The sequence below is a fragment of the Podarcis filfolensis genome (genome assembly GCF_964270895.1).
Source record: "Podarcis filfolensis genome assembly, chromosome: 9".
Taxonomy (NCBI): Eukaryota; Metazoa; Chordata; class Lepidosauria; order Squamata; family Lacertidae; genus Podarcis; species Podarcis filfolensis.
The window spans coordinates 6,900,263-6,928,239 of NC_139610.1; the positions used below are offsets into that span (position 1 = coordinate 6,900,263).

The 27,977-nt window shown below is 43.3% G+C and overlaps 1 protein-coding gene across 13 annotated transcripts in view; it reads right to left on the reverse strand.

Moving 5' to 3' along the window:
• The window catches only part of PROM1 (prominin 1), a gene marked incomplete at its 3' end in the record, with an annotated part of 116,242 nt that overhangs the window by 21,016 nt on the left and 67,249 nt on the right, over positions 1 to 27,977 (reverse strand). For 8 of the 13 annotated variants that reach the window (XR_014551950.1, XM_083630253.1, XM_083630258.1 and 5 more), the window contains 13 exons: positions 25,123 to 25,340; positions 23,110 to 23,184; positions 21,007 to 21,070; positions 13,991 to 14,150; positions 12,672 to 12,824; positions 9,156 to 9,279; positions 7,716 to 7,819; positions 6,514 to 6,598; positions 4,786 to 4,932; positions 4,080 to 4,151; positions 3,175 to 3,267; positions 2,600 to 2,617; positions 914 to 967 (listed from right to left, as the gene is read on the reverse strand). Coding sequence is in view for 12 of the 13 variants with exons in the window: in XM_083630253.1 (XP_083486379.1) it covers positions 914 to 967; positions 2,600 to 2,617; positions 3,175 to 3,267; positions 4,080 to 4,151; positions 4,786 to 4,932; positions 6,514 to 6,598; positions 7,716 to 7,819; positions 9,156 to 9,279; positions 12,672 to 12,824; positions 13,991 to 14,150; positions 21,007 to 21,070; positions 23,110 to 23,184; positions 25,123 to 25,340 (1,367 nt within the window). The remainder of the gene's footprint in view (positions 1 to 913; positions 968 to 2,599; positions 2,618 to 3,174; positions 3,268 to 4,079; positions 4,152 to 4,785; positions 4,933 to 6,513; positions 6,599 to 7,715; positions 7,820 to 9,155; positions 9,280 to 12,671; positions 12,825 to 13,990; positions 14,151 to 21,006; positions 21,071 to 23,109; positions 23,185 to 25,122; positions 25,341 to 27,977) is intronic. The other 5 variants (XM_083630260.1, XM_083630257.1, XM_083630254.1 and 2 more) reach the window with 1 other exon arrangement.

Below are 27,977 nucleotides of genomic sequence, written 5' to 3' on the forward strand. Positions count from 1 at the left end.
GTTTTGGAAGATATTTAAGTGTACACTTAAAAATTTGAAGGCTGCGTGCAGACAAACCACAGTTGGAGGGTTGGGAATGGGCCCTGTGCTCACATGGACCCTTCCTGTCCCTCCGTTTGTGCAGCTTAATTAATTGCTTCCTGGTTTGAGCAAACCATGGTTTGCTACATTCCACCACAACTTCAGATAAGGAAGCAATTCCATAGACTGCACACATAAGGGGAGGTGGGAGCACTCAAGCACAGGGATGATTTCCAGTCCTGTAAACTATAATCTGGAGGAACATCCAGTCACTGCTGGAGGCCTAATTTTCACTAAGGTGGCAAATCTGTAGTCTGAATACTTCTTAGTGTTAACAAATTCCCTTTGTGTAACAAGCTAGCATATCAGAGAGATCACTAAATTGTAACACTTCCCCCTAACATGTAGTTAGTTTCCTATGCGGAGATTATTTTGTCTGGTGGACTTTCAAGTACAGTGGTACCTTGGGTTAAGAACTTAATTCGTTCTGGAGGTCCGTTCTCATCCTGAAACTGTTCTTAACCTGAGGTACCACTTTAGCTAATGGGGCCTCCTGCTGCCGCTGCGCCGCCAGAGCACAATTTCTGTTCCCATCCTGAAGCAAAGTTCTTAACCTGAGGTACTATTTCTGGGTTAGCAGAGTCTGTAACCTGAAGCATCTGTAACCTGAAGCATCTGTAACCCGAGGTACCACAGTACTCAGCATTGTCTGAATGGAACTGATAATGTTTGGACTCGGTTATCAGGTGAATTTAATGTACAACATTCCATCTCTTCACTAGAGTAAAATGAACACAAAATACTGCCTAGCAAATATGTCGCAAAATAGGTTTTAAAGAAACAACCCTAACGGGGGTTTTATTTCAGGAGAAACAAATGAACAAAAACTTACAGGAAGCTCTGATGATGTTTTCTGCAGAAACCTTATGCTCTGGTTTAAAGTGCTCTGGTTAAAGACACAAAACAAAAGGAAATCTATCACACAAACCTCTTATACCATATTTCAGAGAAAAAGCTTGATCTGTAAAGCCGTATTTCCTGAACGTAAAGCCTTGTAAATACGTATCTATTTTAAGTAGAATGGAAACCATTCTTGTGGTGTAGTTTTATGTAGTTTGAAATACAGCTGGAACATGAATTTACGGTGTCAAATTGTTTTCAATGCTACAAAGTTCAGGCAATGGAAAACAAGAGTGCATAAAAATTAAGAAACTACCCTCCCTTCCATTTTATAGACTACAACGCTCTAAGCCAGGAGCTGCTAATCTTTGGACTTGTGGATATTATCAAACTGCAATTTCCACCCGCCCTAGCAACAGCCAATGGTAGAGATTGTAGTCAACAGCACATGAGCTTCCTCATCCCTTCTCTCGGTGGTCCTACAATTCCATGAATCTGCAGTGTGGACAGGTGTCCACTGTTAAGATTACATGCACACTTCAGGATCTCTATGGGAGAGGTCATTCAGTGTCACAGATGCCGCACCAATTTAAATCCAGGCTTTTCAAGTTCAAGGTCAGAATTACATGTCATGAGAAAGACGGGCTGCCCAATATCAACACCCTATGAGTTTCCACAGTGCCTGCTCCATGTCATGGGCTGTCACTGGTGACGAAACATAACCTAGTGACGTGAATGCAGGCATAGGCAAACTCGGCCCTCCAGATGTTTTGAGACTACAATTCCCATCATCCCTGACCACTGGTCGTGTTAGCTAGGGATGAAGGGAGTTGTAGTTGTAGTCCCAAAACATATTGTACATCTTGCACATCTTGTAACTTGTACAACATGTTGAGGGGAAGGGGAGAAACTTGGACTGGGCTGGTGTTTATGGAGTCAGCCCTAATTTATTGGAACATGTAATTACACCCAACTCAGCTTTTATTTATTGGAACATGTAATTTATTGGAACATGTAATTACACCCAGGGATGTGGGTGGCGTTGTGGGTTAAACCATAGAGCCTAGGGCTGCTGATCAGAAGGTTGGTGGTTTGAATCCCTGTGACAGGGTGAGCTCCTGTTGCTCGGTCCCTGCTCCTGCCCACCTAGCAGTTTGAAAGCACGTCAAAGTACAAGTAGATAAATATGTACCGCTCCGGCGGGAAGGTAAACGGCGTTTCCGTGCGCTGCTCTAGTTCGCCAGAAGCGGCTTAGTCATGCTGGCCACATGACCCGGAAGCTGTACGCCGGCTCCCTCGGCCAATAAAGCGAGGTGAGTGCCGCAACCCCAGAGTCAGCCACAACTGGACCTAATGGTCAGGGGTCCCTTTACCTTTACAGCTTTGTACTATGATGTTGGCTTATAACATGCCATATGCATTTAACAGAGCAGCTGCAAGATGTTATTATGGACCATATGCAAGGACCAGCATCTGTCTACAACCAAGTGTACCACTGTCTTATACTCTCCCTGTCCCCACTGTTCTGGTTTTTTGCTTAGGTTTCTCTGCAAAGTGCCATGTACCGTATAACATCATCAGGTTGATAAAAGTATCACACTGAGGCTGAATGTGGAGTCCCTGATCTGAAATGTGTCTAAAGCCCCCACTCACAGTTTAAGAAAGGAAAGGCACTTACCCTAGCTCTAACATATTTCTTGACAGTCAGTTTTTGGAAAAAGAAATATTGAGAATGATTAAGAGTTAATTAGAAGAGCGAGGGGGGAGGGAGGAAACAAGCAGACAAGAACACAAGTACTTTTCAGCAAGGAAATTATTTCAAAACAAAATATAGCATCCTGAAGCAGCAGTAAAATCATAAGAAAAGCCAAATTATAGCCTAACGTGTAGAAAGAACTGGCCCTTCCCCGGCTCAACTCAGCTTTAAACAACTTGTATGCTGGATGTTAAAAGAAACTCTGCTTAGTTTTAAAAGCAGAAACGGGAGAGAAAGCTTCAGATTTCTTCCTCCTAGTTGTCAGGGAATAAGAGGGGAGTGCACTAAACATAAAACCATAGTTTAGTTTACACACAAAAAAGGACACTAAAACTTTACTCCAGAAAATCTTTGTACAAGAAGCATCCTTGGTTAAAGTCTAGAAATAGCATGAATGGAGGGAGTCTTGACTGATATCCCAAACTGATTTGTAGCTTGTTGAATACACTTTCCCAATCATGTCCTAGCCCAATAACTGCAAAGTTTTGTTTTTTTACCATTGCTTGCTCCAATGGAACAACTTGTTGGTTATGTATCACGCGGATACTATTTGCATGTCCTTTTAATGCATTTTCTAATGCTCCTTTAGGCTGCAAAGACAAACAAACAAGTTACTAAACAGCTTACAATTCTAGATAAATAAGTCTTCTTTTCCAAAGTCATTTCTCATTCTGTGTCAGAAACAGCAAAATGCCATTAAAGTTCTAAGAAAATATACGCCCTTCTACCAATTCTTATGAGTTGTTATTTAGATGCTTTGCCCATATGGCTGTTTCTCTTTGCAATACTGAAAAAGCGAAGTTCAAATACTGAAAAAATATGTTCTGGTAAACTTTAATTTTTATTCAGTAATTGGGATAAATACATTTTCCTTTAAGACAATTATTTTTCCAGTAGACCAAAAGGTGTAATGGCGCCCTCCACTGAGATATTTAATTATGGACAAATACTTATTGGAAGCAAATGTATGCTTTCTGCCCCTTTTTCCTGGATGAGATGTCAAAGGGAGATCTCTCTGTGAGTGCCAAGCAGGAAGATGTTATGCCTCATGTTAGCAGCACTGGCCAGGTGGAACATGCAAAGCTAACTCAGGTTAATGCCCATTGCCAGCAATTATTTTTATGCCAAATAAAGTACAGATAAATTCACTCAAGTTCTGCTTTCGCATGCATCCTACTTCGCTAGCTCATATGGTCCATTGTAAGGACATACGCAGCATCTTGTATTAATCCTGTCTTCCAGGGAAGGCATCAGAATGCTTCAGGTGAGCTTGGCTAAGCAGATATCTACTTTAAAAAATATATTCTTCCATTTACAGCCGCACCTCAGCAACAGAAAGTGGAATACATTCAGAATAAACACATTCTCGTCACAGTTTCATTTCGATCAAATCAAAACTCACCAATTGGTCTGCCCGTGCTTCCAAATCATTAGCAAAGGACAAGAGATCCACTTTGGTAACACTCTTATTGATCTGCACAAGACAGAGGCAAAAATCAGATCATTGTAGCACTGAGAGAATGAGGTTCGTTAGGCTTCTGGTAGTTGAGCAATATTGTTGTTCTGAATTAAAATTGGAGGCACACTCGAGTCTTACAACTGAAAAGGCTGGAAGAAAGTACACAACATCTTGCACAATAGGTGTATTCAATGCTGAATTTATTTCTCATGGAGCACTAGCCATTCCCTCAAGCCACACTAGGGAGCACTAGTACACAGAGCTTAAATCAATTGCTTCAAAGGTTTATGGTGATTTCATTGCAGTTTGAGATGAGTATATACAGGCGAGCGCTTATATCTTTAAAAGGCATGCCTTGGTGTCAAATCAGTGGCGTAGCGTGGGTTGTCAGCACCCGGGGCAAGGCCAGTAATTTGCGCCCCCTAACCCATGGATTTGCGCCCCCTAACCCATGGATTTGCGCCCCCTAACCCGTGGATTTGCGCCCCCTAACCCTAACCCCCAGATGTTGCGCCCGGTGCGCCCGGCCCCCCCTGCACCCCCCACGCTACGCCACTGTGTCAAATACCTGTATTTACTGGGGTGGGGGGGTGGGGGAAAAACCTCTCTACACCACATTAAAACAGAAGTTACCTCCTCATTGTCTTACCTCTGACAGATATGCTGCAAAGTTTATCTCATTTATTCCTGACGAACTGAAATTCATCAAATTCTCCTTTCCCCTCTCATCAAGCAAGACTATATTGCTTAGATTTATATTAATATGCTTGATTTTCAGCGATACATCTTCTGCATACTATAGGAGACAAAAGCAGGAGGAAACAGCTCTCATCAAACATTAGAACATTTACAACAGCAAGTGGACAATCCCTACTGCCAGTTTCTCATTAGAGACGCGCACAGCTCTCATCTTGACATGCAGCAGAACTAGTGTGGTAAAGTTATTGTTTGTCATTTTCTGTTCTATCGATTTTTTTAACTGCCTTGAGTGTTTCATAGAAGAAAGACAGGACGAAACATTCTGAAATGAATAAACAGAATATCACCACTTGAGACTGCAGGTAGGAAATATTTTTTTCTGAATGCATCATTTCATTTCATATTATTTTTAAATTATTCCCGTAGGAAAGTGCTGTGCAAGACGCTTCTTTTCCATTAACAAATATTTTTTTACTGTATGTAAAAATGTATTCTCCTCTACATGCTATGAAATACCCAGACCCTATTCTAATTAAATCAGGCCTCTACTGCCTCATTCACACAAAATTCAGTGAGTAACTAGTGTACAGAAATGGCCAGAAATGGCCGTCACTATAAAATTCAGGTGTGCCCAAACTTTTTTCAAAGAGGGCCAGATTTGATGAAGTGAACATGTGCGAGGGTCGAACAAAGTTACCCCAAAGTTACTGAGCTTTTTTTAGGATTGAAGTTTACCCCAAAGTTGTTGGGCTTTTTTTTTAGGATTGAAGTTGTTGAGCTTTCTTTACGATTTTACCCGAAAGTTGTTGAGCTGTTTTTAGGATTTTATCCTAGGACATATACTGCCACGGGGACCGAATTAAATCAACTGGTGGGCTGGATTAGGCCCCCAGAGCAGACTTTGGACATGCCAGATGTTGTTGGACTACAACTCCCATCATCCCTGAGCTCTGGCCTTGCTAGCTAGGGGTGATGGGAGTTGTAGTCCAACAACATCTGGGGACCCACAGGTTGAGAAAGGCTGTTCTACAGGCTTGCAGCCCCTGAAGGAAGGACTTTGGCTGAAAGAGGTTTCCTGCCCATGATCTGCTGGCTTGGGCTGATTTTTCATCAATATGGCACTCAGCTCAACCGGAGGGGCAGCAAAAGTAACACGTCAGCTGAGGAGTGGATGGGCGGGCGGGCTGAACAAATAAACTAAATCCAGGTAAGACCTAAGTTATTTATTTTTAAAAGAAGACTGCAGACATTCAGCACTAAAGTACCCATTATACTATAGGTTATGCTCACAACCGGGACACGGGTGGCACTGTGGTCTAAACCACAGAGCCTAGGGCCTGCCGATCAGAAGGTCGGCAGTTCGAATCCCCGCAACGAGGTGAGCTCCCGTTGCTCGGTCCCTGCTCCTGCCAACCTAGCAGTTCGAAAGCATGTCAAAGTGCAAGTAGATAAATAGGTACCGCTCTGGCGGGAAGGTAAACGGCGTTTCTGTGCACTGCTCTGGTTCGCCAGAAGTGGCTTAGTCATGCTGGTCACATGACCCAGAAGCTGTCTGTGGACAAATGCTGGCTCCCTCAGCCTATAGAGCGAGATGAGTGTGCAACCCCAGAGTCGTTCACGACTGGACCTAATGGTCAGGGGTACCTTTACCTTATGCTCACAACCGATATTAACTTACCATGCTAACATTCAGAAGTTCATGGATGTTGAACAGGTTTTCTAGGCGCAGGGTAGTATAAAGGCCTTTATTTTCCTTGCAATCACTAAAGACACATGTAAAATAAACACCAACAGGTTAACAAAAATAGCTGGCAACATTGGCCATCAAAAATCCCCCTTTTTAGATAAGTATGCCAGATATCCAAATGCACTTGTGTGAAATAATAGTGTCCTTGAGAACTATTTCCAGGTGGCCGAGGAAAACTTGTGTTTCACAAACATCCACAACCAGACCTCCCTCGAAAACCCATATACCACCTCTTTTGAAACAGAAAGGAGCTAATCAGTTTGCAATATGTTGTGGAGGTCTGGATTACCCAAGAGGCATGTGCTTAGGGCACCAGCAAAGCAGGTGCACAAAAAGAGGTTTTTTTAAAAAAAAAATCAACATTTTTTTAAAAAAAGCATTGAAGCAGTCATTATGGGAAAAATCAGAATTTTCTTAGGCTTCCTTTCAGTCCACTACAGACTCCCCCCCCCCCCCCAATTTTTCTGTCCTTGCTGATTCCCATCTAAACCTGGAGGAGTCCTACTAATTTATGCTGAAATAATATGAGGAAATCAGATTCGGCAATAAATCTATTTTTATTATTGATACACTCTTCGGACTTATATGTACTTGACTGATTTTGCTTCCTTTTGTGTGTGTGTGAGAGAGCAGAGATTTAAAGGGGGGCATCTATAAGAAATGGAAGATGACGAAGGAGGAGAAGACACATGTAGTCAACAATTGCAGGGAGGTCAGGTGGGCTAAAGCTCAGAACGAGTCCAGACTTGCATAAAGAGGTTAAAAATAATAAAAATGGTGGCTTTTTGTCTATGTTTGAAGTCGGAGGAAGAACAAGTAAGTAAATCTGCATGGAGAAGAAGAGAAATACTATTGGGTGACAGAGAAAAGTTGGAACTCCTCAACATCTACTTTGCCTCTGTCTTCTCCCAAAAGGAAAAGAGTGCACAACCTGGTGATAACAGAATAAATGATATGGCAAGGGAGTTGCAGCCCAAGACAGGAAAAGAGGAGGTCTCACAAAAAGGCAGTTTTAGTGACCTTTTGAAACATGTAAACCTCAGTTTAGTCAATGAGCTTCAATCGTGTAGCAGTGCAAAATTTCAAATAAGCCATAACTGCATTTGTTTATATCATAAGACATGCAGAGTTACCTGTAAACTTTTTCAAATGTCAAGTCAATGTTTGGATTTTTTAAAATGATTCCAGAAAGATAGTATTTCAGCTGCTGATTCAGCAAATATGGCGTATCCAAAACCTGGAAAACAACGAAAAAACCAATGTTCTTTTTCTCTACATCACAATTCTAAGAGCTTTACATATAAAATTGAAGCATTTCATGTGATTTCTTGAGTCTACTGTAGTTTGGTTTCAAGAAAAACCATGGACCTTAAGGTTAGAGAAATCATGCACAATCTATTCATGTCTTAATTGGTTATAGACTTAAACCAATCCTGAGTTTGGTTTTAGCACCTGAGGCTGCAAACTTTTATAAGCAAATAGGTAACACACAACTTTTCTATAATCTGATCACCTAATTTAGACTGATTAGGAACTCATTAAAATAATAATGTCTTAGGATATGAGAAGTTTTAGATGATATGAAGGCTGTGAGACCAGCAAGAATTTGCTACGTCCAAGTGAGACACATTTTATTGTTGCTTAGGAAATTTAACAATTTGAGAAAGAGAAAACCCTCAGCTTAGGTGAAAAGTCTGGTAAGTCAAATTTATTTTTTGCTGTTGAGCTTCCCCAAAATTTCGTGAAAAACCTGGGAAAGGATCTACAAATGACAGAATGGACTTGGAGATCTGGAGAAATGTAATTTTTGAATTGTCCTCTGCTGACCTGAAAGAAGACGTCTTTTGAAATTCAGTTTCGCTTGCATTTGCCCCCATTTAAAATTATAACCAGTCATACGATCTGTACTGGCACTTTTAAACAATGCAATTTTTGGACATGGTCTATAACAACCCCTCTGGAATGTGTTATTAATCTAGATTAATTTTGTAGCCCTGACTTCACTGTTATGTATCCTAAGTGTGACCTAGAGTTGACAGTGACTAGATTATAGTCACTAAGATGTGCACTGAGGCCAATCAGAAGCCAATTAGGGACACAGGAAGCATCTTATACCAGATTATACTATGATGATGGTATAAGATGACGAGGCTACAATCCTATACCCACTTACCTGGGAGTAAGCTCCACTGAATTCAATGAGACGAACTTCTGAGTTGACAGCGACTAAGGGGTGCTATAAAGAGACTGAAGTAGGAACCTGAAAGTCCAAGTTCAGATCTCACCTCTGCTAGGAACAACACACACACACACACACACACACACACACACACACACAGGTCCATTCACCAAACTGCAACAGGGTGATAATACTACTAATTTACCCTATAGCGCTGCTGATGGGATAACAAGATGTAGAGGAAGTGTTTTAAGCAAAAAACAGCACTATGTAAATATAAATGATTATCTAGTGTAGGTAAACATTGAAGTTATGCTATCTAAGGCAATGCTGACTTCAGTGTGTTTTTCCATTGTTGTTGATGACTTAAAGGCCTTGATATGAGGAATCTTACTTTGAATAAACTCCTGTCTTCAAATGGTTCACAAACAAGCTTCTCCATATTTCCTCCCGTAATGAAAGTGACCACTACTATTAGCATCAGAACCCAGGAGAAAAGAAAACTGAATCCAACTCCGCTGAAACAAAACGAGGGAAAAATAATAATACATCATATGAGTTGGTTTAAGAGCCATTTGAAAAGGACCAACTAAAATCAACTTACTGAATCGTGACAAGGAAAACAAAGACAAGCAAAGTGATTCTTAATAAAACAAGCACGGCACACAAATTTATATCAATTATTTATACAATTATTTGTATAATATATACAATTATTTGAGGCCCTAAAATTTAATAGACAGATTTTTACACAACCAACTGTTCAGGACCTGCTGGCGGACAGGGATGATCAAATTACCGTATTTTTCCCTCTATAACACGCAGATTTTTTCTCCTAAAAAGGAAGGGGAAATGTCTGTGCGTGTTATTGAGCGAATGTGTGGTCCCTGGAGCCAAATGGCAAAAAAAATCAGGCAAAAATCAAATCGCGCGTCTCGGAGAAGGGAAACCTGAAAAGAGGAAGTGGCTGCTTTCCTGCATTCTGCCTCAGGGTCTTACTGCCCACCCTCCTCTGTTTCCTTGCTGTGTTTGCTCAAACGGAACAAAGAGCAGGGAAAGCCCCTCCCCTCCAGGCAAGCAGAGGGGAAAGCAGAGTGTCGTCTCTGTGCTCCGGTGCTGCTGAAAACATGCAGGAGGGAGAGAGAGAGAGAGAGAGAGAGAGAGAGAGAGAGAGAGAGAGAGAGAGCTGGCTGGCTTGGGTGGGTAGGTGAGGGAAAACTTTTGCCTTCCTTTCCTCCCTCCCGTTATACCCCTCTCCTGCATTCTTAGCCAGCTGCTTCTCTGCACACCCCTCTCGTGCTCCTTGTCCATTCTGTATTTTTCCTTCCTTCCCCACTTAAAATGTGGTTAAAAAGCATGGATCCACATGGATCCTCAGGATCTTTGCATTGGGTCACCCCAAATTCACCATCAGATCACATAGCATGTCCATGGCTACAGCCTGCCCCCCAAAAATCACACACGCACTGTTGCCTGGGGCTGCAATGGTGCAAAAATGTGGTTAAAAAGCATGGATCCACATGGATCCTCAGGATCTTTGCATTGGGTCACCCCAAATTCACCATCAGATCACATAGCATGTCCATGGCTACAGCCTGCCCCCCCCCCCAAATCACGCACCCACTGTTGCCTGGGGCTGCAATGGTGCAAAAACGTGGTTACAAAACATGGATCCTCAGGATTTTTGCATTGGGTCACCCCAAATTCACCATCAGATCACATGTCTGTGGCCACAGCATGAAGCACAAAAATGATACATCCACTGTTTCATTCAGAATGTTTTTTCCCTTGTTTTCCTCCTCTAAAAACGATGTGCGTGTTATGGTCAGGTGCGTGTTATCGAGCGAAAAATACGGTACTATTATAGTGGCTGAATTTTTAAGTGTTGTCCATGAAGAAAGAATGGGCCATGATAAAGAGACTTAGTGGTTCTTAATGGTAGGTGATGTTGCTGTGTTGTATTATATTATCTATGTACATCAATTTATTTTTTGGAGTTAAGAATAGGACTGGGATAAATTGTGTTCGCTGAGCCCGTATTTTATACAGTCTGTATATGATGTTTGTTTGATAATGTGTGGTGTGCTATGCCTAATAAAGGATTTTGAATTGAATTGAATTGAAATTTATACCATAGCATTCCTAGCAAAGATTGCTGTCATATAAGCTCACATGAGCAAGTATTTGTTGTATCTGTCACACACAGAGACCCATCCCAGTTTGGGGAAGAGTGTCAACTGTGATGAGAATTTGTGAAAACAAGGAGGCAAATCAGAACGTTGGGGTCAAGCGTAGCTTTCGAGTAACAGGAACCAAGAACTTCCAGACTAAGGGTTGGAATTGGCGGCAATCTGTCCTTTCAAGTGAAGAAGACAGCATTACAGTGCAATTCTAGCCATGTCTACTGAGAAGTAAGTCCCACTCAACTGGCGCTGTGGGTTAAACCACAGAGCCTAGGGCTTGCCGATCAGAAGGTCAGCGGTTCGAATCCTCATGACGGGGTGAGCTCCCATTGCTCGGTCCCTGCTCCTGCCAACCTAGCAGTTCAAAAGCACGTCAAAGTGAAAGTAGATAAATAGGTACCGCTCCAGCGGGAAGGTAAACGGCGTTTCCGTGCGCTGCTCTGGTTCGCCAGAAGTGACTTAGTCCTGCTGGCCACATGACCTGGAAGCTGTACGCCGGCTCCCTCGGCCAATAAAGTAAGATGAGCGCTGCAACCCCAGAGTTGGTAACGACTGGACCTAATGGTCAGGGGTCCCTTTACCTTTAATCCCAGGTAAATGGGATTAGGATTGCAGCCTTAGTACTTTCCCATAAGTGGACCCCTCGGGGGGGGGGAGCATTAGAATAATCTTTGAGGAACAGCTTAAAAGTTCTCTCTTCCACCCACTTTTCGATTTCCTCCTTTGAGACTTCAGATGGATTTTGAAACGCCTGCTTCAAACAGGTTTGCTTTAGAGACTGCAGTGAAACACTCCTTTTATACCCTAATTAGCATTAGCTTTTCTGAAGTCTTCAATTCCCAGGATGGTTTAAAAATAGTTGCTTGCTACCAAAGGCAGTTTCATCACAGCAATAGGATTCAATATTCTTTTCTCTGTTAAAGAAATTAGCCAGATCAGACACTATAGAGCTTTTTCTAATCTCCCCTCCCCTTTTTCTTCTAATTCTTCACATCTAATTAAGGGCCCCTTCATAAATCACATGACAGCAAACTTGGTTTTCTCACCAAGTGTACATGGAGCAGTCACCTGGAGTTCTCAGACAAGCATACCTGTATGGTACAAGCGCCTGCAAGCAAATATTGGTCACATTTACATGTGACATGTTTAGGTCTGTATAAATAGCATGCACATCTAAACAATATCATTTGTGACACATGAACCCACACTAACTTTCTCCAACATATCTTCCATTGCTCTGTATAAAGATCAGATATTTTAGAAAGGCTCACGTTTTAATGTCATTAGACTGTAGAGGGCTCTCTCACTATCTTTTTAGGAATTCAGTCAGCTCTCTAAAGGATCAACGGTGTTTGCTTAAAAGACCTTTAATTTTTAAAATAATTTAATATCCTGCCTCAGGAAGGAATTCAAAAGCTCACACGCCATATTGAGAACATCCATTGATGCAACAAAAAGGATTTCTTTTGTTTTCTTTCTTTTTCTTTCTTTCTTTCTTTTTTTGTCTCCAAACTTATTCTGTCAATGCAGCCCTCTTAATCTGGTGACATTCTTTGTTTTTTATGTTTTCATTAAAGATTTTTCTCGTTATTACAAAAGTACTTATGCTGTCTCTGTTTTCCGTTCATAGAATCTTTGCTACAGATCAGTTATATTTGATACGAGACACTAATGTTATAGACAGTGTAAGGCTGGGGAAGATTCTGAAATAAACAAGAAGGACTCACGCCATCAGGAAGTTTCCTCCAGTGTTTGAGATACAGCCTCTCGTTGTTGGAGTGGCATCTTTGTCATAACCACAGGTACCACATAACAACCCCAGGTAATAAAACACAAGGATCAATATCACCATGCAGCAGAGAATTAAGCAACCCAGCCACCTAGACAAATCAATAAAAATACAATTGTCACATTAACATGCATAGCAGTGGGCAATTTAAACACAGATTCAGGACAAGAAAACCTACAAGCTAGAAAGCAGTTGTGTGTTGGGAGAATAAAGGCATGCAAACATTTAAACATTAAAAAAACATGTCACTGGTACGACGTCCTTGAATTTCTAGTACTGGAATACTCTAATTTAGCCTCAAACCAGCTTTAGAAAGCCTATATTAGAGTCCTGCACTCTAAAATGAGATGGGAAGAAGAAAAATATATACAAGGTGACAGAATCTGCTTTGTTTATTTATTTCAGCACCCCCTACTTCTTAATCACTGTGATTGGAATGCACTGGGAAAATCCACCAAAATAAGATTTCCACACCCTCATTGAGATATGTGCATTTACCCAGTCACTTAGGTTTCGTTTATCAGAAAAGAAAAGGGGAAAGTGGGGGGCGGAGGGTGGTTGTGTGTTCCAAAATTTTGGATAAACCAAGGAAAGAAAGCTATTCAGAGGGTTGGGGACTCCCTGAACTGTTTCAACACATCTTGTTCATTGCACAATCCAATTTGGGAACACAAAAGTCTTCCCTAAGACACCCAGATTTGCTTTGTGATTTGGGATATATACAGAGCCAATCCACAACCCTACTAGACACTTTCACCACACTGTGTATAAGGTGGAATCTACACACATATAAAAAACCGCTGTGAAAATGCTTTTTTAAAAAAAAAAAACGTTTTGAAAAATATATTGAATTTGCCATAGCTCACCATTGCCATCAGGTGTCACATTTGTACACTGCAGTTTACAACACACTTAAAACATTTTATCTGCAGCGGTACAGTCACCTGTTTAGTATCAGTTTTACTGGTGTTAATCCCCAGTGCTCGCACTATGCATTTTTACCACTTACAAGACTCACAGCTTCCCCCAAAGAATATTGGGAAGAAAGGTTTGTTAAGGGTGCTGAGAGCTGCTAGGAGACGCTGCACACAGATACAGTTTTCAGCACCTTTAACAAACTACAGTTTCCAGGATACTTTGAGAGAAGTCATGCCTGCTAAGTGGTACAAGTGTTTTAATGTATGATGTGGATGTGAGCCGGCACACTCACTGCAGTGTGGTCCTTTGCGCATCAATATCCAGATAGTATTTACGTACCTGTAGAAATCATACTGCTCCACCACTGGAAAATATTCTTGAGCATATGTCTCACCCTGAGTGAGATATAGGGTGAAGTCTGCTATTATCTTGTGGATGGGGAGCATTTTAGTAAAGCTTGTGATATTTGAACCAACAGCTTCCAGTACATTTTTAATATCTGAAATAAATGAGTGTGTTTATGATGATTATTATAATGCTACACAAGATAAAACGATTTGTCACATACTAAAAAAAAAAAAAAGCTTGTTGGGTTGCAGCTCTAGGCAGCAGAATAAGGCATGAAGAGAAGCATGAAACTGAAAAAAGCAAGCCACAAATACAATTTCAATGTAAAATGGCATTTTAATGTGCGCACTCTCTCTCTCTCTTTCACACACACACAAAACATACATACAAATGTAGTGCTAAATGTAGCGCATGTTGATGCAGCCACAGTTCTTGGCTTATGTGTACTGAAATTGTGGTCTACAGGTAAACCTGTGTCTGGGGTATTCCACTTCAGATTGCTGTGTGTGTGTGTGTGTGTGTGTGTGTGTGTGTGAATCTCCTGAAGTTGTACAGCCCAGACACAGATTTCTCAGTTCAGTGAGACCAGACCAAAGAATAGAGTGTCTTCTCTAGGCAGTTTCTGTATTATAATCGCCAGGTTAAAAACTTGAAAGGTGATATGTACTGAAGTTCTCACCCTGGGCCAGTAGGGGGATACTGTAGATAGTTCAGGTCCACATATGCAAATAAGGGATCGAAAGTGACGTTCAGTGATTGGATAGTTACAGAAAATGGTTACTGTTGTGTTCTAGTGGAGCTCTATACAAGCAGGCTGGCTGAACCCTTCAGTTCAGTTCTGTTCGGGCCTGTGAATAAACAAGAGCTGTTTGAAGAATCGCTGTGTCGTCTGATATGTTCACCCACAACTTAACACTGGCGACGAGGATGGGATGGAGCACAGCCAGATGCAGCCCTCCTCTGAGCGGAGCTGAATCACTGAGCTGAAACATCGAGCGAAATCACTGAACGTCACTTTCAATCCCTTATTTGCATATGTGGACCTGAACTATCTACAGTATCCCCCTGCTGGCCCAGGGTGAGAACTTCAGTACATAACAAATCCCAATTTACCATAAGCCTCTTACTTTCTAGAGAGAAATCTCTACCTGGTCCGCATCTCGGATATGCATGCAATCCTCACCCAATCTAGAATGTAATGCATGAACTGGGTTGTACCATGTTTATTTGCACACAATCTCTGATTAAACATCCAATAATAGTAATAAAAACAGTTAACATATGCAAACACTGCATAGCCCAGTTTACTAATTTCTTTCTCTACCCAGCATTGGATGGGACCGCAAGACAGGGAGATTCACTGTGGGCTGAGAGTTGTGTATGGAAGTGGGACTTAAGAGCGACAAATGCCAAATTTATGATGGAAAGAGTGATGTTATCTACGAAGGAGATATATGGAAACCATCTGGACTTAGTGGAGGAACAAAAAATCCACACAGGATTATTATTTTGCTTATCGGCTTAAGGAGACTAACAGAAGAGATCGTAAAGGAAAAATAGAAATTATATGAACAAGATATGATGATGATAAGACTGGATAGAATTATGAATTTTGTTTGGACTGATTGGGACTGATTTGGACATTAACGCAGTAATAAGAAGATGATCTGAATCCCCCTTTGGATCTTGAAGTATGGGTTCCCCCAACAAAATTTAAAAATTTGGCTTTGTAATTTGGAATTTATGTGATGTGATTTAATTTGATGTGATTGGTCAGTTAATAAAAATTATTTTTAAAAAAATGAGAGTTGTGTCTGGAAGTAACAAGTAATCCGGACCCATAGAGTGAGCGCTGCGTTAAGCCCCACCTCAGAAAACAGAAATAATGAACATTGGCTGCTTTTAAATTCCGAATGATTTCAATCAGTCTGTGCAACAAACATGATAAATTTCATCCCTAATGCCTACACAGTAGCAGCAGATATTTTTAAAGCTATCTAATGCCACTTTGTTGGAAAAACAATATCATGCAAAAGGAGTATAAGCACACTGTTTAAAGTTCCTATGATGGAAAGAATGGGCAACCGTGACTTTCAATATGCATTAAAAGTAATTTTGAATTTTAAAATCCAACCATTGTGTCAACATATGCCAAAATGAACCCCATTTCAAAAATTTAGTGTCTCTACATGAAATCTCAGAGTTCACATGCCCCCCAAATCGAGGTATATCTCTTTTCACTGAGATAACATGCCATAATCATTCTGTTTGAGAAGTAAAGTACTTGGAACTGCTCTCACTTATTTTATTCATCTGCAATGAATCCGCTGTAAGCATGGGACACAGGTCAGACCAAGTGTGAAGACAGACAGACATATTTAAGGGGAAATGTAGAAGATGAACACCAGCGAATCAAAATCCATCCATTTTCCAGTATTTTTATATAACACACATGTGTGTGTGTGCACCTGTGCACATGCATTCAATTCATCACCTTTTATGAAAAACCAACGTGAATAACTGGGAAACTGCTTCAGGGACTGAGTTATATCATTATCAACTACCTTGGATGCTCAGGTTGCGAACGTGATCTGTGCGGAAGGCACGTTCGCAACCCGCAGCATTCGCAACTCGCAGCACCGTGTCTTCGCACATGCGGGTCGCAATTCTGCGCATGCGCAAAGCACGATTTAGTGCTTCTGTGCATGTGCGAGCTCCGAAACACAGAAGTAACCCGTTCCGGTACTTCGGGGTTCGGTGCGGTGCGCAACCCAAAAACATGCAACCTGAAGCATCTGTAACCTGAGGTATGACTGTACAACTGGCTTCCCCCTTTTAAAAATCAACCACATGGAAAATGGCACACAATGTATGTTAATCAGAAACGGCCGCTTACCCGGTAAAGGGGTCGTGGCAGTTGTGACCCGGCGTGGCGGTTCCCCCTCCTCCCAAAGCCACGCCATATTTGTCCCTGGGCCACCACAGTGCCTGCTGGGTTCCCGCCAAACCCAGTTTTGAAATTTCTGGCCAATCCATGGCGGCCTTGGTGGGATGGGCCAATCGGAGCAGATTCACTCTGCTCCAGGAGTACAAAAAGGGGCTGGCGCTGCTCTCAGCTACACAGTCATCCCCAGAGCGTCACCCACCCAGCTCACCCTCTAAACCTGTTTTCTTGCAGGCTAACCTTTGCTTTCCAGACACGCAGGCGTTGCTCTGGTCGTACGATGGTTGCTGTTTTCAGAGTCGGGGAGGAATTTCCCCTGTTCTGAAAGTTTTGCCTTCCCCATAGCTGTTATGTACTGAGTTGAATAGGATCCAAACTGCAGCAGTCTGATTGGTCCTAGAACAATAGGATCCAAAAGGCAGCAGTCTGATTGGTCCTAGAACAATAGGATTCAGAATGCAGCAGTCTGATTGGTCCTAGAACAATGCAGCAGTATGATTGGTTGGCAGGAACCACCCAATCATGCTCCAGATAGAAGTGAATCCACAACCTGATTGGCTTACAGTAGAATTCCGGAATTAGCCAATCATGTGCAGCCCATTGTGTAAATAATGTATATAAAGCAGATGCTTTGAGGGGACTGTCATTCATTCCTCCTCAGCACTATGAGCTGAATAAAGAGCATGAAATCACTTTGCGACTCTGAGCATCTTTCACTGGCGACGAAGATGGGTCCCGCTGAGCTGACGGCCACACACAGCACCGCAGCACCGCCACCTGCCGCACCGCTGCCTCGCACCGTGTATCCAGGCTTCAGCTCCGGGACACAAGGAACTCAGAATGGCAACCGACAGCAGCTTCTCAGAACTTTGGCGGTTTAGACCTTGGGCGGAATCCTTTAGTCAAACATCTGAAGAAGGGGTGAAATGGTGACTCACCCGCTTCCTGTGGCGGCAATAACAGGGTACCCCGTTAGAGGGGTCATGAGGGTAGTCTCTGTCCACAAGTGCACGGCAGAGGGGCCACAGAGCTACCTTCAGCGATTTGGGAGGGACCAGCTGCATAAACCCGTGCTTTGCATTGGTCCCATCAACTGCTAACTGACCCTGTCATGCCTCAGACGCCCAGCAGGAGGCTGAGAGGGATACCTGCCCTTGCAGGGCGTTCCTACACCTGAATTCAATAAAGTTGTGGCCATTTTAATCCCAGATATATGTCGTCGTGTCTTTTCCTTTCAACGCGAGGCCTGGCTCCTGGGGAAGGGGGTGTGCGTCTGGGTTCGCAAGGAGTCAACTTCTATAATAATTATAAAAATTATTATTTATTATTTATACCCCGCCCATCTGGCCGAGTTTCCCCAGCCACTCTGGGCGGCTTCTAACAAAGGATTAAAAATACATTAAAACATCAGACATGAAAAACTTCCCTAAACAGGGCTGCCTCCAGATGTCTTCTAAATGTCAGATAGTTGTTTATTTCCTTGACATCTGACAGGAGGGTGTTCCACAGGGCAGGCGCCACCACCAAGAAGGCCCTCTGCCTGGTTCCCTGAAACCTCGCTTCTCGCAATGAGGGAACCGCCAGAAGGCCCTCGGAGATGGACCTCAGTGTCTGGGCTGAACGATGGGGGTGGAGACGCTCCTTCAGGTATACTGGACCCAGGCAATTTAGGGCTTTAAAGGTCAGCACCAACACTTTGAATTGTGCTCGGAAACGTACTGGGAGCCAATGTAGGTCTTTCTACTTCCACCGTTGTTTCCACCACTCTATACATGTCATGTCTGTCTTCACCCAGTGCTGAACAGTTTCGAGTCCCAAAAATTTCAATGGGAAGAATGAAAGCAAGCTTAGTTTTGTTATAATTCTGCCCTTTGCTTTTACTCCCCTTTTCAGGTACAGGAGCATGAAGATTATTAAAGCTTAATGCATATTAATAGTAACTGAGAAATAATGATCTTGCTTTGAAAGTCCCCCAGGTTGAAAAATTAAGGAGGAACATGACATTTTGGGGGGAAAAGCTTGGCATTTCTTGATGAGCTGCACAGTATGCCATATGCATATATACATACTGTGAATTGCTTTTTGCAAACTTACAAGGTACGGCTGGTTATATTGGTAGAACAGGTCCACAATGCAAGAATAAAAATTGAGAGAGGTTAATAAATATTTTCGCACTCTGGATACACCAACCCATGCCCATCTGGAAAACGCTAGCATGTTAGCTATTTTAATAGTGCTTGGGGGCTTAGTTCTGGAACATTTATGGGTTAGTGCAGAGCTTAACTGAAAAGGAAGAAACCTGCAATTATTAAGAGATAGTCTACATTTCTTCAGGTTTTATTTGTGACATGTATATGATTTCCAAATGTCTCTACTTGTAAACAGTGTTATGCCTATGGCACCCATGTTCCTAAGCCATGAGCCCCCTCTTGCTAGAAATGGACAAACAGTCTTGCATTTCTGTCTTAAAAACATTTGCCAACAGTTCAACTCTCAGAGAGTGCTAATGCCAGCCCTCTTTTGCTGGTGAGGCAGCCTCTCCTCTCCAGAGCAAAGCAATAAAGAAGTCCCTATGCCTTGGGAAAGAGAAACAGAATAGCAGGTGCCAGAGAGGCTCCAGCAAAGATTGGCATGTCCCCAGCAGGCTACCCATTTTGCACAGAGTGCCATTTTCCTCCTGCGAAATCCTATGGTTGCAGCCTTCCCATCTTCTCCAAAGTGAAGGCTGGGGTTCTTCCTTGGAGGAGAGGTAGCAGCCGCTAGACGGCACGGGCTGCAAGAAGAATAGAGGCAAGGAACCTCCTCGAGATGGGCTACGTCTGCCCATATTCCACTCGTACCCCCATGTTAAGAACGTCCGAGTTCTCCTCCCATCTACATTCATGGCTAGCTTATGCTTTTTATTATGAAGGCTGACCTCTGGCCCCTGAACCCCTGTCTAGAGACCAGAATGTCCACTGAAAATGTAGAAAATTGCCACCCATGATTTAAGGGATCCTACATGAAGGGACGCGGGTGGCACTGTGGGTTAAACCACAGAGCCTAGGACTTGCTGATCAGAAGGTCGGCAGTTCGAATCCCCACGACAGGGTGAGCTCCTGCTGCTCCGTCCCTGCTCCTGCCAACCTAGCAGTTCGAAAGCACATCAAAGTGCAAGTAGATAAATAGGTACTGCTCCAGCGGAAAGATAAACGGCGCTTCTGTGCGCTGCTCTGGTTCACCAGAAGCGGCTTAGTCATGCTGGCCACATGACCCGGAAGCTGTACTAAAGCAAGATGAGCGCTGCAACCCCAGAGTCGGTCATGACTGGACCTAATGGTCCTTTACCCTTTACCCTTACCTTGCACTAAGACTGAATACCAGTGCTAAGCCATTGTGTTTTTTAGGTCTTATGTCAGTGTACAAAGATGGGGGGAGTGTACCTCACCACTGCCACACCACAGTAAGATCCTTATACTCTTCTTCCAACCTTCCCCCTCTCCCCTCCCACATTACTCATGTTCCTTCTGGTACTTAGTATCCTCCACAATTGCCTTCACCCAAAGAGCTCCTTGACATCTCCCTACATTGTATGGACACAGTCAGCACTTTTAAGCCACATTTTGGTGCCCCTTCCCTTCATCTTATCAACAGAGCCTCACTTGTGAGTAGATTAGACTACAATTTCCTCTCCTAGCTGGGAGAGTGTTTCAGATCATGGCATTCCACTGCTCCTGGGTCAGCTACTAAGAAGTGATGGTTGGATTACTGACTCCTCCACCAACCACCCATCCATCTCTTCCTTCTTCTTTCCCTGGAATGAAGCCTTTGCCATAGCCTTGATGCAGTGAATATCTCCCTCAACCCACCGCAATCAAGGAAATATTCTTCTTCAATAAAAAAGTAGTCAATATTATGATTAAGCATTGCCCAAGGAGCAACCTATATTTTAATGGCTTTTCTTTAATAGTTCTGATTTAGATAAGAACTTCCCTAACTAAAAAATAGATGATACTAAAATGATAGCTCACACCAATAATTTTAACCAGTCCAGTTGGAGAACTAATTATCTCATCCTCCTTACCTGATAAAATGTTCCTTGTCTGATTGAGCACCAAATCAGGTGTATCATTAAACGCTGCATAACCCTGGAATAAAAAACTGAGACGTCCAACAGTGTCTTGACAACAAAATATCAGTATGCTTATTTCTACCTTTAAAAGGGCCACATCCAAAAAGTTCACCACATTTTAAAGTTAGCTTTTTGCAAAGGAAGCTGGGCTAACCTGGAAGCTGGGCTTATTCTATCAGACTGTACCACAAGCTTTCATAGTGCTGATGCACACTCACTATACGTCTGGTTCATGCTACCAGTGACAGCCTTTCCATGGTGCTTAGACAGAACACCTCTCTCTCCTATCAGACACTTCAAACAATGTGGAGACCTCAGTTCTCACACAGATGCCTAATCACACAAATGACATGTGCATGCTTGCTCTCTCAGCACGTTTTCACAGTTGGGTGGGTGGTATCACATGAGTAGACATCATTATAGAATACTTGGCTTACATATTCTTGGAGGTGTGTAGGGATAATGCTTCTTTGAAGAATCTATGAACTTCATTGCCCTGAACTGCCTGTGTATTATATGGAATGCATATTTTTGCTTATGTGGATTATGGAAATGTATGCCAAGCTGGCATGCCTTGTTGCAACCCATGGGGGGATTTCAGAGATAACTTAGAGGCCTAGCAATTGCACTGACACTCTAAACATCAACAGAAAGGTACCCACAATTGTGTCTGGTCTGCCGTTCACATCCCTTGTCTGCGGGTGGGAGATTTAAATGCATCTGGCTCCAGGTCTGATGCTACAGTGAGGGGGGCGGGAATTGATCCCTTGCTAAATTTGCCCGTTTGCCCTCTGACGAAGAAATGACCAGTCCATAATTTTAATGGTAGGTTTATTGTAGCTGTGAGAGACAGAAGAACAACAGGAAAAACCCCAGAAACCCAGAAGACAAAAGTCAGAGATTGATGTGCATTATAATCAGTGAAATAAGTATTTGATCCCTTTTGCAAAAGATGACTTAGTACTTGGTGGCAAAACCCTTCTTGGCAATTACAGAGGTCAGATGTTTCCTGTAGCTGGCCACCAGGTTTGCACACATCTCAGGAGGTATTTTGTCCCACTCCTCTTTGCAGATCCTCTCCAAGTCAGTAAGATTTCGAGGCTGATGTGTAGCTACTCGAACCTTCAGCTCCCTCCACAGATTTTCGATGGGATTAAGGTCTGGAGACTGGCTAGGCCACTCCAGGATCTTAATGTGCTTCTTCCTGAGCCACTCCTTTGTTGCCTTGGCCCTGTGTTTTGGGTCATTGTCATGCTGGAATACCCATCCTCGACCTATTTTCAATGCCCTGGCTGAGGGAAGGAGGTGCTCACCCAAGATTTGACGATACATGGTCCCATCCATCGTCCCTTCGATGTGGTGAAGGTGTCCTGTCCCCTTAGCAGAAAAACACCCCCAAAGCATAATATGTCCCCCTCCATGTTTGACGGTGGGGATGGTGTTCTGGGGTCATAGGCAGCATTCCTCCTCCTCCTAACACGGCGAGTTGAGTTGATGCCAAAGAGCTCGATTTTGGTCTCATTTGACCACAACACTTTCACCCAGTTCTCCTCTGGGTCTTTCAGATGTGCATTGGCAAACTGCAGACGAGCCTGTACATGTGCTGTCTTGAGCAAGGGGACCTCACAGTCTCTCACAGCTACAATAAACCTACCATTAAAATTATGGTCATTTCTTCATCAGAGGGCAAATGGGCAAATTAAGCAGGGGATCAAATACTTTTTCCCCCTCACTGCATGTACCAGAGCAGGTAAAACAGCCCCAATGTAGTTTTATTTTATTATTTTATGTAAGCTGCCATGGGAGTCCTTCTGTATCAACAGGTGGGATAGAAATTTAATAAATAAGGCATGCCTCCAATTTTACTTTAGGAAAGTGTAACATTGGCACAAAGGCTGTGCACCTCCTCTTGTCTTATGTTCCTTGGTACACGAAGATACTCGGAACATCTATTTGCTGACACATTTTCTTAAGGTGCAAAATTCGACAGCTTCTTGAGCAACAGGCGTTATCCTGTAATTAGAGTAAATGGATTTATACCTTCTAGTAACATACCTTTTGAACCAGACTAGAGAGGTCTGTTTTAAGGACTTCGTTGACTTTGGCAAGTTGAGCATTCACTCCCGGCAACTGAAAGGAAGAAAAGAGATGTTAAAGTTAGTTTTACTCTGTTCATCATTTTTTTAAAAAAAGTCAAGTCTTCCTTTGTTCTTTGCATCATTTGTTCAGCTTCACTGTAATCCCCAGTGGGCTTCCCTCTCCCGCAAAAAATGGTTAAATAATGGCAAACAACAACAACCAACCTTCCCCTACAATATCCAGCCCCTGAAAAGCACTGGGCATGTTGTGTACTTGTCAGCTGCCCTGCATGTGCTGAGAATACATTCTAAAATATGATCCCAAGTCTGCTGCAACATGGAACCACAGAATTTTAGAGTTGAAAGGGATCGTGAGGAATCTTTCGCAGGAATTGAAAGGGATCGTGAGGAATCTTTTGCAGGAATGTTCTGCCCAACATGGGGCTCAAACCCCTGACCCTGAGATCAAGATACTCATGCTCTACTGACTGAGGAAGAAAGGCTCTTCAGCAGGCAAATCAATATGGAAGAGGTTTCTAAAGGGTGGAGTGTTTTTAAGGAGGTGCTGTGCCTGCCAACCTAGCAGTTTGAAAGCATATCAAAGTGCAAGTAGATAAATACGTATCACTCGGGGGGGGGGGAAGGTAAACGGCGTTTCCGTGTGCTGCTCTGGTTTGCCAGAAGCGGCTCAGTCATGCTGGCCACATGACCCGGAAAAACTGTCTGCGGACAAACATCGGCTCCCTTGGGCAGTAAAGCGAGATGAGCGCCGCAACCCCAGAGTGGTCCGTGACTGGACTTAACTGTCAGGGGTCCTTTACCTTTACCTTTTTTATGCTGGCCTAGGTCTCACTGACATGGTAAACCCATGTCTGGGGTGTACCACATCAGACTGCAAATAGGGGCTCGCATGAGTTTCCCTGCACATAAAAAACATTCCCCGGTCAAGGAAAAACTTGCACACAAGAGAGAAGGTTAGACGAGAACCACCCATACGCATCGGCACCTTGTTTTCCATGTCCCAATGAGCATTTTTGTCTGGAAAGGTACTTGGTCACATGAGGCCCTACCTTCAGTCTGAATAGACTGAGGGAACTGACCTGGACTCTGTAATCATCATCAGAAGCCCTTCTTCATGTGCCTCCCCCTTTAGAGATCCAGAAGGCCTTTTCTGCAGTGGCTCCCCATTTGTGGAAGTCTCTCTCTTGCCTGATGCCTCCATTATACAGTGGTGCCCCGCAAGACGAATGCCTCGCTAAACGAAAAACCCGCAAGACGAAAGGGTTTTCCGATTTTTTAGCGGCTTCGCAAGACGAATTTCCCTATGGGCTTGCTTCGCAAGACGAAAGCCCATAGGGAAATCTCCGGGGACAGCGGAGAAGCGCAGCGCGCCTTCTCCTCTGTTCCCGGGGCTTGCAGTGGGAGGAGAGTTTTTCCTCCCCACCGCCAACATTCAGAACAGCATTCTGAATGTTGGCGGTGGGGAGGAAAGCCCTCCTCCCACCGCAAGCCTTCAGGACAGGTCCGGGAACAGAGGGGAAGGCGCGCAGCGCTTGGTCTGAAGACGGTCTCCATAGGAACGCATTAATTGATTTTCAATGCATTCCTATGGGAAACTGTGCTTCGCAAGACGAAAAACTCGCAAGAAGAAAAAACTTGCGGAACGAATTAATTTCGTCTTGCGAGGCACCACTGTACATCTTTAGGCACCAGGTGAAAATGTTTCTCCACAGCCTGGCCTTTGAATGATTGACATTCTATGACCTTTTAAATGTGTTTGTGGGAAGTGGGGTTGTTTTGTTGTTGCTCCCATTTTTTACTAAGCGTTCTGTGTTTTTATTTTGTATTTTTCGATGCTGAGAACTTCAGACGAAGGGTGGCGTGCAAATTCATTCATTCATTCAATGGCTAGAAAAAAAAGGCTGGCTTCTGATTGAGAATTAGGCCACTGAGAAGAACTGCTGGAATGCTGATGGAATATCTCCCTCACCTTGCTGAAGTTGGCATTGATGTTTAGCTGATCTAAGGAATTCCTGATGACGTTGCAGGTGGATGCTGCCTGGGCAGCTGTGCAAGCTGAATCACCGAGTGTGTTGATCAGGTGCTCTTTAACATCTGTCAGGTTGGCATGCAGCTTCTCAGTGCCCTCCTGCAAGACCTCCACAGACACGCTTACATTCTCCAGAGCCTCCTTTGTTTCGCGAATAGCTGGGATGATTGAATTCAAAACAAAACAAAACACCCAATAACTTTAGCCATATGGTAGGGCGGCCATACGTCTGGGAAAACCTGGACATGTCTTCTTTTGGGGGGGGGCAACATTCCCATCTGGTTGGATTTTTACATTTTAAAGGAAATGTACAGGGTTGTTTTTTTTTAATTTGGGGGGGTTGGCTCAGGCTTGGGCAGCTTGGGCTGGGGCTGCTCTGTATGCTACAGCAGCTGCCAGCCCGAGCTGGGGAAAGAGGCACGCAGATGCGGCGGCTTTGCGCACCTGCACATCTCTTTCCCTGACTCAGGCTGTCCTCTTTTTTGCTCTCCAGGATATGGCTACACAGAAAGGACTACTGCCAGATGAATGTACCAATACTACAATTAAGAGGACAACACAGTTCTGGAAGGAGAGCTTGAAATTTGCAAGCCACATTTGTTACCAAAGTCCTCTAATCATGTTCTATCACTAGAGCCCCAGTTAGCACCAGTTTCTAGGGGACGGCCATTTACAAAGCAAGTAAGGGATGGTGGACTGGAGCCTCAAGACACACTCCTGAATTTGTCTGCTGGCAAGTAAACTTTCCCTGCAGTTTTCTGCTTCTTGGTTGCTTGCTAAGTGGGGCCTAGCAAGCTCTTTTCAAGGGCAGTGGAACAAGTTCAGGAGCCTCTAGATGTCAAACAAGCTACAATGTCTACTTCCACTGAAATAAACATATTATTACAAGCTACGTTTATTGGAATCAGAAACATGAGCAACCCCTTTACAGTGGTGCCTTGCAAGACGAAATTAATCCGTTCCGCGAGTCTCTTCGTCTTGCGATTTTTTTTCGTCTTGCGAAGCACGGCTATTAGCGGCTTAGCGGCTATTAGCGGCTTAGCGGCTTAGCGGCTATTAACGGCTTAGCGGCTATTAACGGCTTAGCAGCTTTAAGAAAAAGGAAACAAATTCGCAAGAACTCGCAAGACGTTTCGTCTTGCGAAGCAAGCCCATAGGGAAATTCGTCTTGCGGAACGACTCAAAAAACGGAAAACTCTTTCGTCTTGCGCATTTTTCGTCTTGCGAGGCATTCGTCTTGCGAGGTACCACTGTATATCCATACCTAGTATCTAATCCACAATTAACAACTGATCACATGAAACAATGGTTTGAAGTGTATTTATAAACTATGGTTGTGTTAACCAGCATTCTAGCCTCTCTGGCTGCAAAGTGACAGGCAAGTCTCACTTCCTTTGCATGCCCTCTGCGATTCATTCAAAAAGAAATGGTTTCACTGGACATTTCACAATATTAATCAGGGTTAAAGCAGCAAGAAGCCATGATTGCCATCAACCATTGTTAAGTGTTGACTATTGTCTGCACCGGGAAAAACACGAAGAAGGGAAACAACATCCCCCCCAATTTGTTACCCTAAAAATGTTTTTTTCCTCCCATTCCTGTTCATCCAATTTATTGCCAGCCAAAACCCAACTTGCCCACTGCAAAAGAAACACAACCAGCACACTTGCCTATGAACTCTAGCTAGCTTGCCATTACTCCCATTATCCATACACAGTCGTACCCTGGAAGCTGAACGGATTCCATTTTGGAAGTCCGTTAGACTTCCAAAACATTCGGAAGCCAAAGCGTGGCTTCTGATTGGCTGCGGGAAGCTCCTGCAGCCAATCGGAAGCCACGGAAGCTCCGTCGGATGTTTGGCTTTCAAAAATAGTTCGCAAAATGGAACGCTTCCGGGTTTGCGGCGTTTGGGAGCCAAAACGTTTGAGAACTAAGCTGTTCAAAAACCAAGGTATGACTGTATCTGCTATGCTGAACTGACAATGTACAACATAAGTTTCCAAACTTTTCACGTTAATGGCATGCATCATTTTGCAACACAGTAATGCAGTTTTACCAGCAAATCAGAGGTGAAACTAGCCTCTTTCCAGCCCTGTGAGGAGTGCAAGTGTCACATGACACACGTTCATACTGCATCTGACACACTAACGTGTCGCGACACACAGTTTGGAAAGCTCTGGTGTACAAGTTATTACCCACAGACTACAAGTCCTATAGCTTCAATCCACACTCTGCTTACTCAGATCAGAGTTATTTCCCAGAGTATATTAGCTATAGTTTGCAGCTGATAACTGGTTAGCCTTTGCTTTTGGGATCCGTCCTATGGAGCCAAAACAATAAAGGGTTGAACAAAAAGAGAAAGATGACAACGAAACAAACTGCACAAGGGGGATTAAGCAAGGGAGACATTTAACACGAGTCGTTTGTGATATTTTACCTTTAATGGCCCTTTCCACTTTGACTTCAAGACAAACAGAGAAATAAAGCAAAGAGCGGAGGATGAGAAAAGGTTTTGGTGAGGTATGCAAACACAGTTGCCAACACACAGCAAAATAATAATAATCAGAGAGAGAAAGAGATGCCTCTCCATTGACACAAAACCATTTAAGGTATCTTGTACCAGGACATTACCTTCATACAGAATAGAGTCTAATTACAGCCTCGGTCCACTATACCCGAAGGAGCGTCTCCACCCCCATCGTTCTACCCGGACACTGAGGTCCAGTGCCGAGGGCCTTCTGGCAGTTCCCTCACTGTGAGAAGTGAAGTTACAGGGAACCAGGCAGAGGGCCTTC